The sequence below is a fragment of the Esox lucius genome, chromosome 20 (assembly GCF_011004845.1).
Source record: "Esox lucius isolate fEsoLuc1 chromosome 20, fEsoLuc1.pri, whole genome shotgun sequence".
NCBI classification, from domain to species: Eukaryota; Metazoa; Chordata; class Actinopteri; order Esociformes; family Esocidae; genus Esox; species Esox lucius.
The window spans coordinates 32,796,942-32,814,083 of record NC_047588.1 but is presented as its reverse complement, the minus strand read 5'-3'; the positions used below and the strand labels follow the sequence as shown (position 1 = coordinate 32,814,083).

Below are 17,142 nucleotides of genomic sequence, written 5' to 3'. Positions count from 1 at the left end.
AAACACTCCACGTGGTTAGATACTGCATTTCCAACAGAGCAGTTTTTTTTCACTGTTTGGCTTGAATGGCCAACAGCAGTTACACAATGATGTTCTTGGCTCCAACTGGACAGTGTTATTTTGCATGTTTTCCCTGAGATCATGTGATTTCCAAGAATTCTGAGAGACTATTGGAGGGGCTGGTCAGGGTCAGTTTATTACTATTCCATCAGTAATGCCCAGGCTAGAGTTTCAGTTGTACTATCAATAGATTGCTTTTGATTTTATCCATTCATTCAATTTCAAAACACATTAAAAGGTAGCTTGATCTAAAGTCAATAGTGTTCTTAATTAAGGATTTCTTGTCTGAATGGCCTGTGTGTAAACATTCAAAACCAACTTGCTTTGGTTATGTGAATGTCACAAGGGCCGAAAACATTCACTTATCTGTGGCTGTTATCTCACAAAAGCAAATCAGGAGCATTGCTATAAACTTTGCCAGAAATGCAGTCTAAAATCTCAACATCTGTTGCCAGTTAATTGATAAAATCCAATCTATAACGAGACCCTTGACCCCAGCTTTTTACAGTTTTTCCCTCAACGCCGACCAAAACAAATTCACTCTCGTTTATATGACATGTTGTATTTGAAAAATAGAAATTCCGTATGAAGGTTACTATAGCAACATACATCTACGGTGTTCTAAATCACTTATCCTCACTAGGATGTTTCAAGACTGACAAAGAAAATGTTGTGCTTTTTAATAAATGTGAATAAATAATAATAAATAAATGTGTTAAAATTACATTGTAGGCCTATATAATCAAGTGGACAAATTCCTAGTTTAGTCAGAATCTCTACAAAAAGGTCCGGTAAACTGAATTAAATGTATTGACTTGGGCGCCGGATAACCAACACATTACCCACATGTCATTGTGTCACAATATGACATAACTCCATGAGATCATATAGCATTGCAATACCTGAGCAAAATCCGTTGAGTAATGCATCAATCTGGGTAGCACAAAGAAAACACATTACCAATATTGGATTGATTTCCTGCCTGTTGGGCCCTGTCAGGGGCCTCCCCCGGGTAGGGCCACAGTGTCACCGGACCCCCCCGTCTCAGTTTCCAAGGTGTTAAGCTGCTATATTATTGTGCTGGGGGACATGAGGGATGTACTACTAACTTTTCTCAGTTTCCTCCAATTTAAAATTTTAGAAGGAGATGAGGTCCTGGTCCACACCTGCGGATTACCTGGTTTGGGGGGACCGTTGCTGTTCCTGTCCTTGTCCACCTGGTCATACTTCTGACCTAGTCTAAAATCAAATATACTCTGGATTTAGCCCAGAGAAATGTATTTATTATTCCAATTGGACTCTTAATATCTCACCCGGCACAGCCAGAAGAGGACTGGTCACCCCTCTGAGCCTGGGTCCTCTCTAGGTTTCTTCCTAAAATTCGACCTTCTTAGGGAGTTTTTCCTAGCCACTGAAATTCAACACTACTGTTGTTTGCTCCTTGGGGTTTAAGGCCGGGTGTCTCTGTAAAGCACTTTGTGACAACTGCTGTTGTAAAAAGCGCTTTATAAATACATTTTGATTGATTGATTGATTGATCATTATTCCGACCTAAGCAGTGAAAGACATAAGGTCAGAAAATATGTGAATTGGTTAGAAGCACAACCACCATTACAAATCACTTATTTTTGGCCTCACACAATTAAAGAATCTCTGCCACTAGCGTACTATAGGCAGTGAGAGGCTGGTCCACAAAGCCCCTACTCCCCTTTAATTCTTCGCCAGTGACTGAACTCCTGTCCAGCTTCCTGGTGTGATTTAGCTTTCCTAACATACATATTTGTTTTTTATGCCGTTTTTTTTTTTCCCTCTCCTCGAGGCAACTGAAGACCTGAGAGAGTTCTCTGTACTCAAAGTAAGCCCCCACACCTCCCAAATACTCTTTAATGTCAAAGGCAGCTGTAGTGTAAAATGAGACCTAACACTGGGACTAACATACAGGTAAAGTAAGCAAACCATTCAGATATTCTTTGTTTGATATGTGGGGAGATGGAGTTAAGGGAAAAGGACGGGTGGAGAACGGGAAATAGGAGGGGGAAGCAGAGAAATGAGGGGGAGAGGAGGGAGGTGTATGGCTGAAGCAGGGTAGGTATGGAACAAGCCTGGGCTTATGCCCTCGTATTATTTTAATCTCTGAAGCCAACTCCAATGTAAGCAACATGGGAGGACTGGCCATCACTTCAATCACATCCAGATCAATGGCCACACTGTTTTCGCCGTTGCCATTAGACTTCTCATTAAATGTGAATCAATAAAGGGTAGGCAAACACACACATACCTCATCATCACATAACTTAACTTCAGAAATACTTTATTCAACTGTTTCTCAGACTTACACCCTCAGCGCATATGACATTCTTAGCTTTATTTATTAATTATGTTTGGGTTTTTTCAAAAATGATTTGCATCAGTAATTCACATGGTACTATCACCCATGGCTGTGTCTCAGCCCTGTTTCTCTATATGAGGAACAGTATCTATAACGCTTAATGGAATCACATCACCTGTCAATAAGCTCAATGACCTTGATTAAACTGTGATCAAAGATCAGTAGGTTCTTTAGTGGAATACAATGCCAGACTGTCAGGTGTGCCAGAAGTTGGATGATGCTGTATTAAAGAAGCTGTCTGCTAGTTTTGCAATTAACAATATAATGTAAGATGTTATAAATATAGAGATTATCTCTAAGTGCAGTCACTATTATAGCTCAGTTAGCTATGAAATTCCAATTTTCAAAGCAAGATGGCAGAAATCAGAACATACACAATTTTCTGGGACTCTTTTGGCTCGACAGCGCCAATTTACAACCACTGGACAGAAATCATAGACTGCATCTTTAATTGCATAAACATTCCACACATGAATGGTCTACCAGTTGCTAGGCAAAGTATAGTCATTACCCCCAGTCAGTATGTCTCAGTACAGACATTGCAGAATGTAAATAGACCACCTCAGTTGACCAATCTCAATTATCTAAGATTCCAGAGTGCTGTGGCATTAGTTGTGACTATTGGATAATGGCTGCTGAACTTAAACAATCTGCAATGCTCAGGCAGTAGCTAAATGGGTACAGTATTAAAATGGCTTTGTACCATTCCTGTTGTTTTCACCCAATTTCCAAAAGCCCACACAGGGTCTGCAGGTGGACAGTGAATAATGCAGAGGTGAGAAGAGGACAGGAAGAAAAACATATAGATGGGGAGTTGAAGAGGTAGAGAGTGAGAGAGGGAGACATGGGTCAGAGTGCAATAGAGATCAGTACATACAGAGTGTGAGATACTGAGAGAAACAGAAGTAGAGAGAGTGAGATTCTGAGAGAAACAGAGGTAGAGAGAGTGAGATACTGAGAGAAACAGAGGTAGAGAGAGTGAGATGGGAAGAGAAACAGAGGCAGTGAGAGTGAGATACTGAGAGAAACAGAGGTAGAGAGAGTGAGATACTGAGAGAAACAGAGGTAGAGAGAGTGAGATACTGAGAGAAACAGAGGTAGAGAGAGTGAGATACTGAGAAAAACAGAGGTAGAGAGAGTGAGATACTGAGAGAAACAGAGGTAGAGAGAGTGAGATACTGAGAGAAACAGAGGTAGAGAGAGTGAGATACTGAGAAAAACAGAGGTAGAGAGAGTGAGATACTGAGAGAAACAGAGGTAGAGAGAGTGAGATACTGAGAGAAACAGAGGTAGAGAGAGTGAGATGAGGATGGTCAAATGACCCGATGGGCCCTGGTCAAATGACCCGATGGGCCCTGGTCAAATGACCCGATGGGCCCTGGTCAAATGACCCGATGGGCCCTGGTCAAATGACCCGATGGGAATTGGTCAAAAGCGCATTATTTAGATATTAGGGTGCCCTTTGTAATAAAGACAATGCAAAATTATTTTCAGATTAGCATAATCTTATGTAAAGGGGTCATGATGGAAGCAAGTCACATTAAGGTAAGGGTTTTCCATAATGCTCCCGGGTTTCAACGCAGATCACTGAGATGAAGCTATCTATTTTATGAAACAATTTTGAGAGGACTTTCTGGTGTCAAGACGAAGGGAGGTGTAAAGAGCTCCATAGTATGGTACTGTAATGATTTCAGTTTGTGCAGGTGTGTGTGTGTGTGTGCTGTATTTAAGTGTGTTGTATTCCTTTTCAGCTGTGTGTTTTATTTCACCTGGGTACGTACGTTACTGCACACGCGTGCATATTTGCTCAAACACATTTACGCACGTAACGAAACAGCGTGCATATGTGGTTTACAAAAGGTGGGCTGGTGGGTGGTCATTTGGGTGAAAGACGCAACGCCTTGCTCGTACAACATCTGTCAGATCTGCTAGTTAGATGGTCACTTCCATAACACCCACGTCGTTCCATCTTATTACCAGGAACAGACAGGCCATTCATACAGAGAGCAGTGCGGGTCTGTAGCCCCAGATCCCCAGCTAATACCTGTGGCATCATGGTATGTGTCCCAGCTGAATCACGGTTCTCTTCAAACGAAACCGATACGCGGGGGCGCCAGTATAAAGAGGGGAACATAACACTGTAGGCTACCAGAGAGAAAGCGTGCTTGTGTTTCACTTAATCTTGGGTATTGTTCTTGTTTCACACTGTAGCACTGCTGCCAGGCTGTCATCGGAAATGAGAATCGGTTCTCAATTGGCTTACCTGGTGAATAAAGGTTAAATAAAAACCTTCTGACTTTGCAAGGCCCAATGTCCTGAATTTCTGTTATTCTGCCTTGACCACGTCCTCTTTTGCAAACTGCTTGAATAAATTTGCTTGGTGGACCTTTGGTTAAAGAAAAATATATGTATGTGTAGTACATGTAAACAGGGCCAGTCATGGACTTTTGAATGCTCTGAGTTTGAATCTGGCTCCCATCTCGGTAAAGTTAATATAAAGTCAATTCACTGCATGTCTCTAAATGTTGCAATTGAGCGTACAGACCAATTTAACAGTTTTAAAGCAAGCTTTTTGTAATATTTAACTTTTTTACATTTAGATATTTTATACAAAATTTTGACATGGGTCAAATATGAATACATGCATTTACAATTTTAATCAAAAGTTTGCATACCCTGGCAGAAATTGTGAAATCTTGGCATTGTTTTTGAAAATATGACTGATACTGACATGCAAAAAAATTGTGAACAGAATTCCATCCCCACTGTGAAGTATGTTGGTGGCTCACTGATGTTTTGGGGGTGTAGTGAACTCTAAAGGCAAGGGGAATCTTTTGAGAATTAATGGCAAGATGAATGCAGCATGTTATCAGAAAATACTGGCAGACAATTTGCATTCTTCTGCGTGAAAGCTGCGCATCCCACAGCACGACACTGACCCTAAGCACAAGGCCAAGTTGACCCTCCAGTTGTTACAGCAGAAACAGGTGAAGGTTCTGGAGTGGCCATCACAGTCTCCTGACCTTAATATCACTGAGCTACTCTGGGGAGATCTCAAACATGCGGTTCATGCAAGACGACCAAAGACTTTGCATGACCTGGAGGCATTTTGCCAAGACAAATGGGCAGCTATACCATCTGCAAGAATTCAGGGCCTCATAGACAACTATTACAAAAGACTGCAAGCTGTAATTGATGCTAAAGGGGGCAATACACTTTATTAAGAACTAAGGGTATGCAGACTTTTGGACAGGGGTCAGTTAATTATTTTCTTTGTTTTGTTTTCTAATTGTGCCATTCTGTTATGACCTACAGTTGAATGTGAATCCCATAAGAAATAAAAGACGTGTTTTGCCTGCTGACTCATGTTTTCTTTATACATGGTACATATATTACCAATTCTCTTAGGGTATGCAAACGTTTGAGCACAAGCGTATCTGCAATTCTACTCATTTTGGAATGTCTGAGAGAAATGTATGCAGTTTGTTTCAAAGTGAATTTCCTCCTACAAATTTTACCATGATTCATGACATATTTTAGAGCGACATACAAGCGTTCAAGACATCTGATAGGTGAGACAACCACATTTCAAAGAAAGTTTAAATTAAACAGTTATCATCAAAGTCACAACTAGTAAAGGAAGACAAATGGTCCTCGGCTTAAGTTGCTTCTCCCTGGGGTCAACACTGCATCTAAGTGTTAAATCGTATTTGCAAAGCATAGAAAAACTCTAAAGTTTTCGAAATATTCACTTCCATGTACTAATCAAATATTTTCCATTTGGGCTGCAAGAGTTTAAATGAATATGTGGTGCTGATGACAGGGGGGGGGGGGGGGGGGGGGGCATCAGTAGGATCAGGGTATGACCCCCACTTTTCTAATTGTGGTCCTCTCTCTCTCCTCTTTCCCATTCCTTCCTTGGGCACTAGTCTATATGAGGAGGTCGTTTCAGATGGAGGCTGCAACCGACTGATACACACACAAGTCCCTGGAGGAACTGTTGTCCTGGTAAGTTTGACCTTTTTTCTACAAATGCCTGGATGCATGCTAATGGTTATATGATGGATATTATGTGGATATTATGAAAAGGTATTACTTAGTGATGAATTACCCATGACATGTATTTTCTTGGATCCTAAAGAATAGCTGTTGTGTGTGATCTTCAAAACATGTCATGCCTTAAGTCAATACTACTCTGATTTGTTATGTAAAATATCTTAAGTGACTGTTAAGTCTTTTTTTTTTTTTTTAAGTGTTAATGTCCTTGAATTTGACAGTTCATTTTCTAGCAAGTAGTTAGACAAAACAGTAAAATAGAATATCAATAGTAGCAGGTTTTGAAAATAAGTTTGTATGCTGGGTTGTTCTGGGTGCTTCAATAATGCATTAGAAATTGTCATAAAAATGTTACATTAAACTGAAAACTCATGATTCAATTATAATTACATTGATACAACAGTTGTTTTGCCAATTTTCCGTAAATCTCAATACAGTTATACATATACATTTCCTGTTTATTCCCACTGTAGCTACCTATTTTCTCATTCATTTCATTCCATGGGAAAAAAGCCATATTTAATGAAGGTGCTGGCCCAGATTACACAATAAATGTATTTACACCTCTGTACAGGCTGGTAACCAACTGGGCAGCAGCCTGAATTCTATAGCTCCCAGTTCTGACAACTTTGTCTTTTCTTTTCAAACTCTGTAACTCAAGTTAGTCGGTTATATAATTGAATCTGTTATTGGGGTAAACTGACCTGTGAAGGAACTACTGTACATACGGTATCCGTCTTCACAGCACAGACGCATGTGTTAAAGGTTTTCCAGATATTCCCTGGCTTGCCTTAACTGAACTGTTCTCCACTAGTGTATGAAACCAAGCATAATGTTCCCATTGATAGTATTCCAAACCATAACTTTGTCAATCAGTTTTAATATGGGGCTTTTACCTCAAGCGGGACCGATGGGGTGAGCTACTATGGTAGTTCAGCAACTTAGGTAGGTATAATGTGCCCTTTCTTCACATGGTGAGACAGCAGAAACGGAGCCATGTGAGGAGAGAGTTAAGTGTGTGTGGTTTGGGAAGGAGAGCAGAAATGTGCAGTGAAAATGTACAGCATTATCCCAGGAAATACTACTGGGAGCCGTATAAGCATGAACACAGTGTGTATCTGTTATGCCCATGAGCTTCTGGCTCGTAGTCACCACAGTGCCCTCCTATATGGCCATGGGCCAGAGAACATGTATACCAAACGTTATGACTTGTTACCAGAATGGCTCTGCATATGTAAACAAACTAGAATCTGAGAATACTCTTCTCAGCTAACATATTTTCCATTTTTCATCTGTAGGATAACCCTGGTGGATTGGCTTGCTTCTAAAGAACTCTGTGGAATCTCCAAAGACAGTGTCTCTATATCAATTTAAGGCACTTTAGTTATAATGTGGTTTTCTTTATCCATCCTCATTCTGCTCACCACTTTCCCCTCCTTTCAAACCACAATAAACAAAGAGAAGAAAAATGCCACAGGAACTACAAGTGAACCCAAACCTCAACTCATCACACTCTCCCTTACAAAACCTAAAACAGCCACACTTGTTAAACTCACCAAACAGACCCCTAAATCCACCCCAAAAGTCCTAATGCAGACCACAGCTAACCAAACTCTCCCAGTCCCCTCGATCCTCATCAAGCCTGTGCCAGCCATGCTCGTCAAAATCACCAAAGAGACCCCTAAGCCCACTTCTAAAGCCATAAGCCCAACCACAGCCAATCAGACACTCCCAGCTCCCTCAAACCCTATCAAGCCTCCAACAGCCAAACTCCTCAAACCGACCAAAGCGGCCCCTAGACACACCCTGAAAACCCTAACCCCAACTTTAGTCAATCAGACACTACTAGCTACCTTAAATGCCCCCAAGCCACCAACAGCCAAACTTGTCAAACTTTCTAAAGAGATCCCTAAACCCACCCAGAAACCCCTAAGACCAACCACAGCCAATCAAACACTCCTATCCCTCTCAAGCCACGTCAAGCCTCCAACAGCCACAGAAGTCAAACTTTCTAAAGAAACCACAAAACCCACTCAGAAACACCTAAGCTCTACCGCAGCCAATCAGTCACTCCCAGCTCCCTCAAACTCTGTCAAAACTCCAGCAGCCAACCTTGTCAAACTTTCTAATGAGACGTCTAAATCCACTCTGAAATCCTTAAGCCCTAACGCAGCCAATCAGACTCTCCCAGCGCCCTCAAACCCTGTCAAGCCTCCAACAGTCACACTTGTGAAACTCTCTAAAGAGTCCCCTAAACCCACCCAGAAAACACTAAGCCCTACCACAGCCAATCAGACACTACCAACCCCCTCAAACCCTTTCAAACCTTCAAAAGCCACACTTGTGAAACTCTTAAAAGAGACCACTAAACGCACCCAGAAACCCCTAAGACCTACCGAAGCCAATCAGACACTCCCAGCTCTGGCAAAACCCCTCAAACCTAAAACAGTTAGCAATCCAAAGACCACGAAGACCACCAAAGACAAACCCTCAACCACATCGCCACAACCCAACCCCATCAAGGTGCTTGTCACTTCTGAGCCCAGCTGCATCCACAAGAATGCAGAGAAGGACGCTGGCAACCGCACAAAGGAGCACACCCAGACCCACGAGCTGAAAGTTAAGCATGGCTCACCGTTAACACTGACCCACCACATCAGCCTTGTCCCTACATTCTGCACCGGGGCCTGTGTGGCCGAGATGGCAGCACTGAAAGGCCGCGTGGCTAGGCTGGAGAAAGAGATGTCCCTAATGAAGAGCAAATGTACGACCGGGCTTTCTGCTTACCAGTCATTTCCTTCAGTTGTGGACCTTATTCATGAGAGTAGTCAACTGAATTCCCGAGCACTTATAGAGTTTACAGTACCTGTCCAGGTTTGACTTGTCTGTGTTCACACTGTTTACGCTGCTCCTTGTATTAGGTGCATCCTGCTCCAAAGGCCTCTGTCCCAAGGACTGTAGTGGAAATGGGAAATGTGAGAAGGGAAAGTGTGTCTGCCTGCCAGGCTTTCTGGGTCTAGACTGCAGTAAGTGCACACCTGCAGCAAACTGCAGTAAAAGTAAGCTACCTTCATCAGGTGATGTGATTTTTTTTGTTCACATATATTCATGTTTTACGAGTTAGTACAGAGACTCAGATGAAAACAAAAGATATCTCCATGCAAAATCATTACTTTTAATAATTTCAACATAATTGTTTTAAAAACACATTACCTTGAGGAACTGGGATTATGTTACCATACTTTATATCTGCACAGTGTTTCAAATGTGTTTTTGTAAAATATTATACGATTAACTTCACCAAAAATTTTTTTTGTTTGAAATTCATCAGTTTCAAGTGAAATATAATTCACAGCATCCCCCTGTTACCATGGAACTGCACAAAAATCCATATTTTCTTTTATTCCAATAAGGTGCCAGCGACAAAGTCCAAATAACAGTGGAGACAGTGACATTAAAGTTGTCACCTGAGAGCAAAATTGTCAAGGAGAGTGGGCAGGGGAAGAAGGCCAAGGCTGATCAGACACTCTTCAAAAAGAAAACAGATGCCAATGATCTGAAGAAGGCTACAGCCACAAAAGAGGGTGACATCAAAACAAAGGACACCACAACTGTAAAAGCAGGCCTTTTCAAGACACTGCCCAAACAGGGAGTTAAAGACACTAAAACCAACATTAAAGGCTCCTCACATTCTAATGCTACAAAGATTGGACTGGGCCGACCCACTGTTGGACAGGTTCTCTTGAAACACCATGGGGAAAGAAAGCAAGAAAGTAAAGGCAAAACGACAGTTTTAAAAAAGAAGTCCAACCCTGACCTGAAGTTGAAAGTGGCAGCTAAGGAGGAATCTGCAGGTAAAGACAATGCTAAATCTGGCAACCTCAATGACCAGCCCCAGGCCAACCTCACCCAGAGCACTTTGAAGACAACCGCCAACAAAACCCAGTCCGGAAAAGAAACTCTGGAACAGTCGACTTTGGCCGAGAAAAACGTTACTCTTACATCTGAGAAGAAAGTCGTAAAGAAGGACAAGCTAGGAAGAAACGTAAACGTCACAAAGGTGTCATTTTCTACTGACGGCACTAAGTCTGTGAAGGGCAATAAGACAGAGGCAGACATGACTCAAACTAGTGGGAATACTGGCTCAGGCAAGGACAAGACGGTTCCACAGAGGAGACAGCATGTGATCAACGTGACCACAGTGGAGACCACCTCTGAAGTCAGTGTCCTCAGCAACAAGACAACAACTGTCCAGTCCCCCAGAAACGTCACCAAGAAGGCAGGAACCGGAGTCGGCGGTGGACTTGGATCTGTGAAGGTTCAGAATGTCACCACATACAGCTTCACCCTCGTATGGTCTGCACCGACAGCCATGTTCAAAAACTTCACAGTTTCCAGAACAGAGCACGGGGATGAAGGTGAGGAAGAGGAGGAGGAGGCAGAAGAAGGAGGCACTCTCGGTGGAGAAGAGAAAGTCACAGTGTCTGTCAATGTGACGGAGATCCTAAGACAGAGTGAAAGCACCAATGACACAGCCTCTTCTACCACCAAAGCTCCCGCTAGCTCCAGAGGTAAAGCCCACACAAAGAGGGTGTCCATGGTCCTTCCTGGCAGTGTTCGCTCGGTAGAGTTCAGGAACCTGCGCCCTCAAACCACCTACACCCTGCACATTTATGGCACCACTCCCACGTTTCGCTCCAAGATTCACAGACTAACCGTCATGACAGGTAATTCGTTCAGGCACCAAACCCACATAGAGACTCATTCATAAAAACTGGCCATACGTTTTCCATGAATAATTCCTGTAACATTTCCATTTTTTCACTCAAGGAGTTTGTTCATGTAGTGGATAGTTTGCATGTCTTGCTTGCATTTAAAATGTAGCCTTACTATGCCATCACTTTCACTGTAGCTCTATGTTCTCTCCTGAACTTCACTGTTGTCTTGTTACCTTTATCCCTCCCTTAACATTTCCCTCCCATGCAGGACCGGAGCCTCCAACAGAGCTGGTGTTCAGTAACGTGACAGAGTCCTCTTTCTCTGTGTCCTGGTCAAAACCAAAGGGCACATTTACCGGCTTCAAAATCACAAACACTCACTTTGCCACAGGTGAGACTGTTCCCTAATTTGTATATTGTTGTAATCGAAGTTACCTCTAAGTGGCCAGGTGATGAAGCTCAGATTACCCTTTAAAGAGTGTCAGTGTTTGGTGAATGTGAGGATTTCCACTCGTTCGTAGGCCATAGGTGTAATTACTTTATTCATATGTCCTTCATGACAGGAGAGAGACATTCTGTGTCAGTGGTCCCCCAGCAGTCCCATGTGTCTCTATCCAAGCTGTCGTCAGGGGCAATTTATGAGGTCAGAGTCCTGACTACGATGGGGAGGAGAGAGAGTGACTCCCTCACGGGGAGCATCACCACAGGTAACAAACCGTCCGCCCGAACATCCTGAATCGACCCATTATGACAACAGTACTGTTTTCTCACATGCTTCAGTTGTCTCGCTTGATGCAGGACGACATGAATTATGTGTTTATAAATGAATGCAACGGAAGTGATGAAACTAAATGCAACCCATTGTGTCTGGACTGCAGTGCCGGCCCCCCCAGTGGCTCTGCGAATGGTCAACGTGACAGACACAAAGGCCGTGCTGCAATGGACCCCCGCCATGGGAAAAGTTGACCGTTTCATCATTAGTTATGAGTCTGCAAAAAGTACGTGCTGTGTCATGTTTGAATGAGAAGACAACGCAAATCACACTTCACTATATGATACCGTATCCATAATACTGCTAAGCTGTGTGATCACATATTTGACACCTACTCATTCAAAGTTATTTCTTCATTTTTACTTTCTTTTAACAATATATATTTTCGGTTACTACATAATTCCATGTCCGTCATTTAACAATTTCAATGCCTTCACTATTATTCTACAACGACGAAAATAGCAAAAATAAAAAAGAGTCCCTTGAATGAGCACGTGTCCCAACATTTGACTGGTAATGTATGTGTGAGCCATGACCACTTCCCACCTAAGCTGTGTTCCCCGTCCCTCCTGCGTCGACTCTCCCACAGCTCCTAACGTAACAGTGACAGTGATGTTGTCGGGTAACTCAGTTCAGCACCAGCTGAGAGGCCTGCAGAGAGCCACTTTGTACACAGTCAAAGCCCTGAGCCAGAAAGACAGCATGCAGAGCACGGCGGTCACTACCACCTTCACAACTGCCAGCGGTGAGTGCATGGGAAAAATAACACGCAGACATGCAAAAAAACAAATTTACAAAATAATTCACATTAAACGACTGTGGAGAACCGTTAAGATAAAAACCTCAGAGCTCTGGACTGATCATTATATTTCAGTGTTCCAAACGACCACTGCTCGCATTTTCCTATTTGAGGTCTTATTGTATACATCCGGGAAATTCAAATCTTACCCTATGAGGGCTGGAGCCTGCCGGTTTTCGGTTCTACCTCATCCTTAATTGGACCCACCTGGTGTCTTAAAGGTGTATACGTCCCTGATTAGAGGGTTACGATGAAAGAATGGAGTGGAACTGGCTTTGAGGGCCAGATTTGAATATCCCTGGTATACATGAACAGAACTATGACAAACAGTAACTGTGTTTGCAATGTCGTTCAGCTGTAAAGGCGAGTGAGGTGGGAGCTCGTTCAGCTGTTGTGTCCTGGAAAGCACTCGGCGTGTCTTTCAGCAGCTACAGAGTGACCTATCAGATGGCCGGAGAGGGAGCCAAGGTGAAAATATATCCTGAATATCAGTCTGCAGCTGATGTTCGCCAGTTCATTCACACATTTTCAATATTATTATTCTACCAGAGTAACAGAGGTAGTCTGTTTGTTCAATCATGTATCAACTTCCTGTCACTAGTTTTTAGAAGAGGCCAACCACCATTATTTGAGGTAAAACAAATGTAATCAGTCTGGACCTCCATTTCCTCAGGAGGTGATTCTGGACTCCAGTGCGACGGAGTACAAGCTGACTGGACTGTTGTCTACAACTAAGTACAAGGTCCTGGTGGAGGGAGAGGAGGACAGACAGTACACATCCATTGTCACCACTGAGTTTATCACAGGTAGGTTATGGGCCGGCTTACTTAGAAAAGTCCCTTTTCATCTCCCAATTTCATCAACTCAGCTTGACATTAGCTCCATTTCTGAGCCAGCAGGGTTGCTTTTTATCTGCCTAAATTACAGCGGTTGCGCAGTCATTTTATAATGATAGCACAGTCCTTTTTTTTTGGGTTTTTTAAGTGATTGTACAGTAACGCTGCTCCCTCCTGTCAGGAAACCTGCGATTTCCGTTCCCCGCGGAGTGTTCAGAAGAGCTGCTGAATGGAGAGCTCCAGTCGGGAGAGGTGGACATCTACCCAGAGGGCCAGGATGGGAAGGCGGTTCGAGTGTTCTGTGACATGGAGACCGAGGGAGGCGGCTGGACTGTAAGATCCACGGACTGGTTGTCTAACACTTTCACCACTCATTTCACACAAACACGCTACTATGTCAACTCACCATAGTTTGTGTGTCGCTACGGTGTCTACCACTGACAACACAACTACATCAGGTAACATTCTCGGTGCGCTCAAGCGCGCTCAGCAAAGGGAGTCGATTGTGGTTCTCTAAATCCAATGGGTGCAGATGGGATTAAGTGGCTGTTTCTGAACAGCGGCTTCTGATTCCAAATGGTGACGATCATATAGACCTTGATGAACCTCGATAGCTATATACTCTGTGGGACACCTACACACATTTCTAATCTATGTAGCTGAGTCAATCTATCTCTCCACATTAGCTTTGTGAATTTGTTGAACAGGTGTTCCAGAGGAGAATGAATGGAAAGGCAAATTTCTACAGATCCTGGAGTGATTACACCAACGGCTTTGGCAACCTCAGCGAAGAGTTCTGGCTCGGTAAGTACAGTGAAGGCTACTGTCACAGCTCATGTATGAACAATACATAGAGTTGCTGGCATCTCCACCACAGGGAGAGTAAACTATAAACTGTTGGTCGATTCATGTCCAAATTCCAATACACCTTGCTATCCCTCTCTCTTCCAGGTAATGAGCTGCTTCACAACCTAACCAGCATGGTCCCAGTGAGCCTGAGAGTGGACCTGCGTTCAGGGAACCAGACGGCCTATGCTCTCTACACAAACTTCACCGTTAACTCAGAGGCCAAGCACTACGCCATCGATGTGTCTGGATATACTGGCACGGCAGGTAGGACGGGAGGAAACAAAGGTCTGAGGAGAAAGAGACAGAATGTCCACGTGCACTAAGATAGAGCCCAGTGAAGCGATGGATGGTGTCAATTGGAGAATAAGGGTGCATTCGACCAAAGCGAAAGGTAGCATTCAAATCTCCAACTATAAATCCTGATTTACCTTTTTCTCTTTTCCCCACCACGTCTACAAGGCGACTCCATGAAGTACCACAACGGGCGACCATTCTCCACCAAGGACAAGGACCCTGCGCCCCTGGGCATCCATTGTGCCAGGGCCTACATGGGAGGCTGGTGGTACAAAAACTGCTACAAGACCAACCTTAATGGCCTTTATGGCACCGACAGAAACAACCAGGTACATTCTAGATGTTACACTGTAACACAGCTAACGAAACATGCCAACGCAACCTAGCCTAGCAAGATGACCTAGCGGAACATTTGAAGGCAGAAGGATAGCTTCTATTTTGAAGTATAATCAACTAAAAAGAAACATTAAACTATGTCTCACCTGCTTGTACTGTTACAGGGTGTGGTGTGGATAGACTGGAAAGGCAAAGACTCCTCCATCCCGTTTACTGAGATGAAGCTCCGACCGGCCGGGTTCTCCCCGACAACACGCGGCTAAGATTGTCCCGTGACGCGTCTACCCCCTTAAAATCGGTCTTTTGAGAAACAGTGGAGAGCCAGAAGAACCGAAGCGTTTGGACGATGTGCCTCCAGCCTACCCGACAGTACAGAGCTCCGGTTCTGTAGCCCCTTCATATCAGCGGTCTCTGTCTCTCTTAAGGATTTAAGGATTTCCCGCAATTGTAGACAGGAAATATTTGTGATCGCAGCTTTTTGTATTATTATTGTGTCCAAATCTAAGATGGTTCTGTTGTTCTGTCCTCAAGGCATCTTTAACTGATGCACATCGCAAAGGTTTGCCACCTCAACACTACTGTAATTGAAACAAAATGCACTGTCTCATTCTATTGGAATAAACGTGGCAAACGAATGCCTGGGTGGAGATTTGTCTTTAATTACATGCAATTGCTGTTTAGTGTGATTGAATGAAGTTGAAATATTCAGACAAAACAGAGATGCAGGAGATGGTCTTTGACAGGGAAGCCGTCAATAATGAAAGGGACATCATCATCACTAAACATGTTTCTGGTGGGGTGTTATGAGAGATGACAAAGGCACCCAGGCTTCAGCCCCAACAGCCCCCCAAGTACCTACACCAAACTGTACACCCACATGGAACATGGTAAATAGGGCATCTAGGGAATAGGGCGTCATTTGGGACGCAGGGCAACCACTCTCTGAATCTACACTACTGTATGGCCGCTCTGTTCCTCTAACACGGTGACAGTTAAACAATCTGCCCCTCACTCCTCCAACAGGCTTCTGGTTACCAGTTTAAGAACAGCACACTGTTCTGTAACTTCCAGGAAAGTACAGTACACTGAGTTGATTTGGGCCGCACAAGGTCACAAGGTCTTCAGTGAGGATGGGCATCTGAAGCTATTGGCTTGTCGCCCAAAACAAAATCAGAGACAACAACTGTGTCCCTTACTAGCGGGACAGATGCCTTGCAGCAGAATGGCATAGGTCACAAAGTTCAGCATTCTGCCGGCTACTTTAATCAGAAATAACATGGCAGAACAGGCAAAACGTAGCGATCAGACCGCCAGGTAGCAAATCCCTAGGACTTATGTTTGAACATCAGACCTCTTGCTAAAGAGAGTCTTCAGCTGAGGAACACCTATACGCCTGTACCTGGGACGTCCACACAGAGAGCACAATTAGGGGATCGCCTGTACCTGGGACGTCCACACAGGGAGCACATTTAGGGGATCGCCTGTACCTGGGACGTCCACACAGGGAGCACATTTAGGGGATCGCCTGTACCTGGGACGTCCACACAGGGAGCACATTTAGGGGATCGCCTGTACCTGGGACGTCCACACAGGGAGCACATTTAGGGGATCGCCTCTACCTGGGACGTCCACACAGGGAGCACATTTAGGGGATCGCCTGTACCTGGGACGTCCACACAGGGAGCACATTTAGGGGATCGCCTGTACCTGGGACGTCCACACAGGGAGCACATTTAGGGGATCGCCTCTACCTGGGACGTCCACACAGGGAGCACATTTAGGGGATCGCCTCTACCTGGGACGTCCACACAGGGAGCACATTTAGGGGATCGCCGGTACCTGGGACGTCCACACAGGGAGCACATTTAGGGGATCGTCTAAAGCGATCTGTGGAACATTTCATTTCTCCTTCGTCAGACTCCGAGCATTCCAAATAGATTGATGGAGGAAAAGCACAGGATCAAACCAGGAGAGCGTGGACACCATCTGCCGGAGTACAGGCAAGAAGCAACTGGGATTGGTTCAGTTAAGAG

General features: G+C 43.9%; 1 protein-coding gene across 2 annotated transcripts; it reads left to right on the top strand.

The window, feature by feature from the left end:
- The first annotated feature begins 6,414 nt into the window (after positions 1 to 6,414).
- Positions 6,415 to 15,733, top strand: tnxba (tenascin XBa). Of its 2 annotated transcripts, none has more exons than XM_020040815.2 (15): positions 6,415 to 6,457; positions 7,804 to 9,269; positions 9,427 to 9,531; positions 9,919 to 11,232; positions 11,492 to 11,614; positions 11,787 to 11,930; positions 12,102 to 12,221; positions 12,585 to 12,740; positions 13,150 to 13,262; positions 13,468 to 13,600; positions 13,812 to 13,963; positions 14,338 to 14,434; positions 14,582 to 14,743; positions 14,939 to 15,102; positions 15,274 to 15,733. In XM_020040815.2, the coding sequence occupies exons 2-15, from the start codon at positions 7,895 to 7,897 to the stop codon at positions 15,370 to 15,372; spliced, it is 4,257 nt and encodes a 1,418-aa protein (XP_019896374.2). In that variant the 5' UTR covers positions 6,415 to 6,457; positions 7,804 to 7,894; the 3' UTR covers positions 15,373 to 15,733. The 2 variants fall into 2 exon arrangements, with proteins under 2 accessions (XP_019896374.2, XP_010882882.3); XM_010884580.3 differs by having other exon boundaries at positions 9,427 to 9,564.
- Positions 15,734 to 17,142: the final 1,409 nt, after the last annotated feature.

Bases quoted from the DNA above. Each gene is read 5' to 3' on its own strand.
- tnxba (XM_010884580.3), top strand. From the start codon at position 7,895: ATGTGGTTTTCTTTATCCATCCTCATTCTGCTCACCACTTTCCCCTCC. The intron at 11,233-11,491 runs GTAATTCGTTCA...CCTCCCATGCAG, and splicing joins CAGACTAACCGTCATGACAG to GACCGGAGCCTCCAACAGAG. The intron at 15,103-15,273 runs GTACATTCTAGA...GTACTGTTACAG, and splicing joins GCACCGACAGAAACAACCAG to GGTGTGGTGTGGATAGACTG.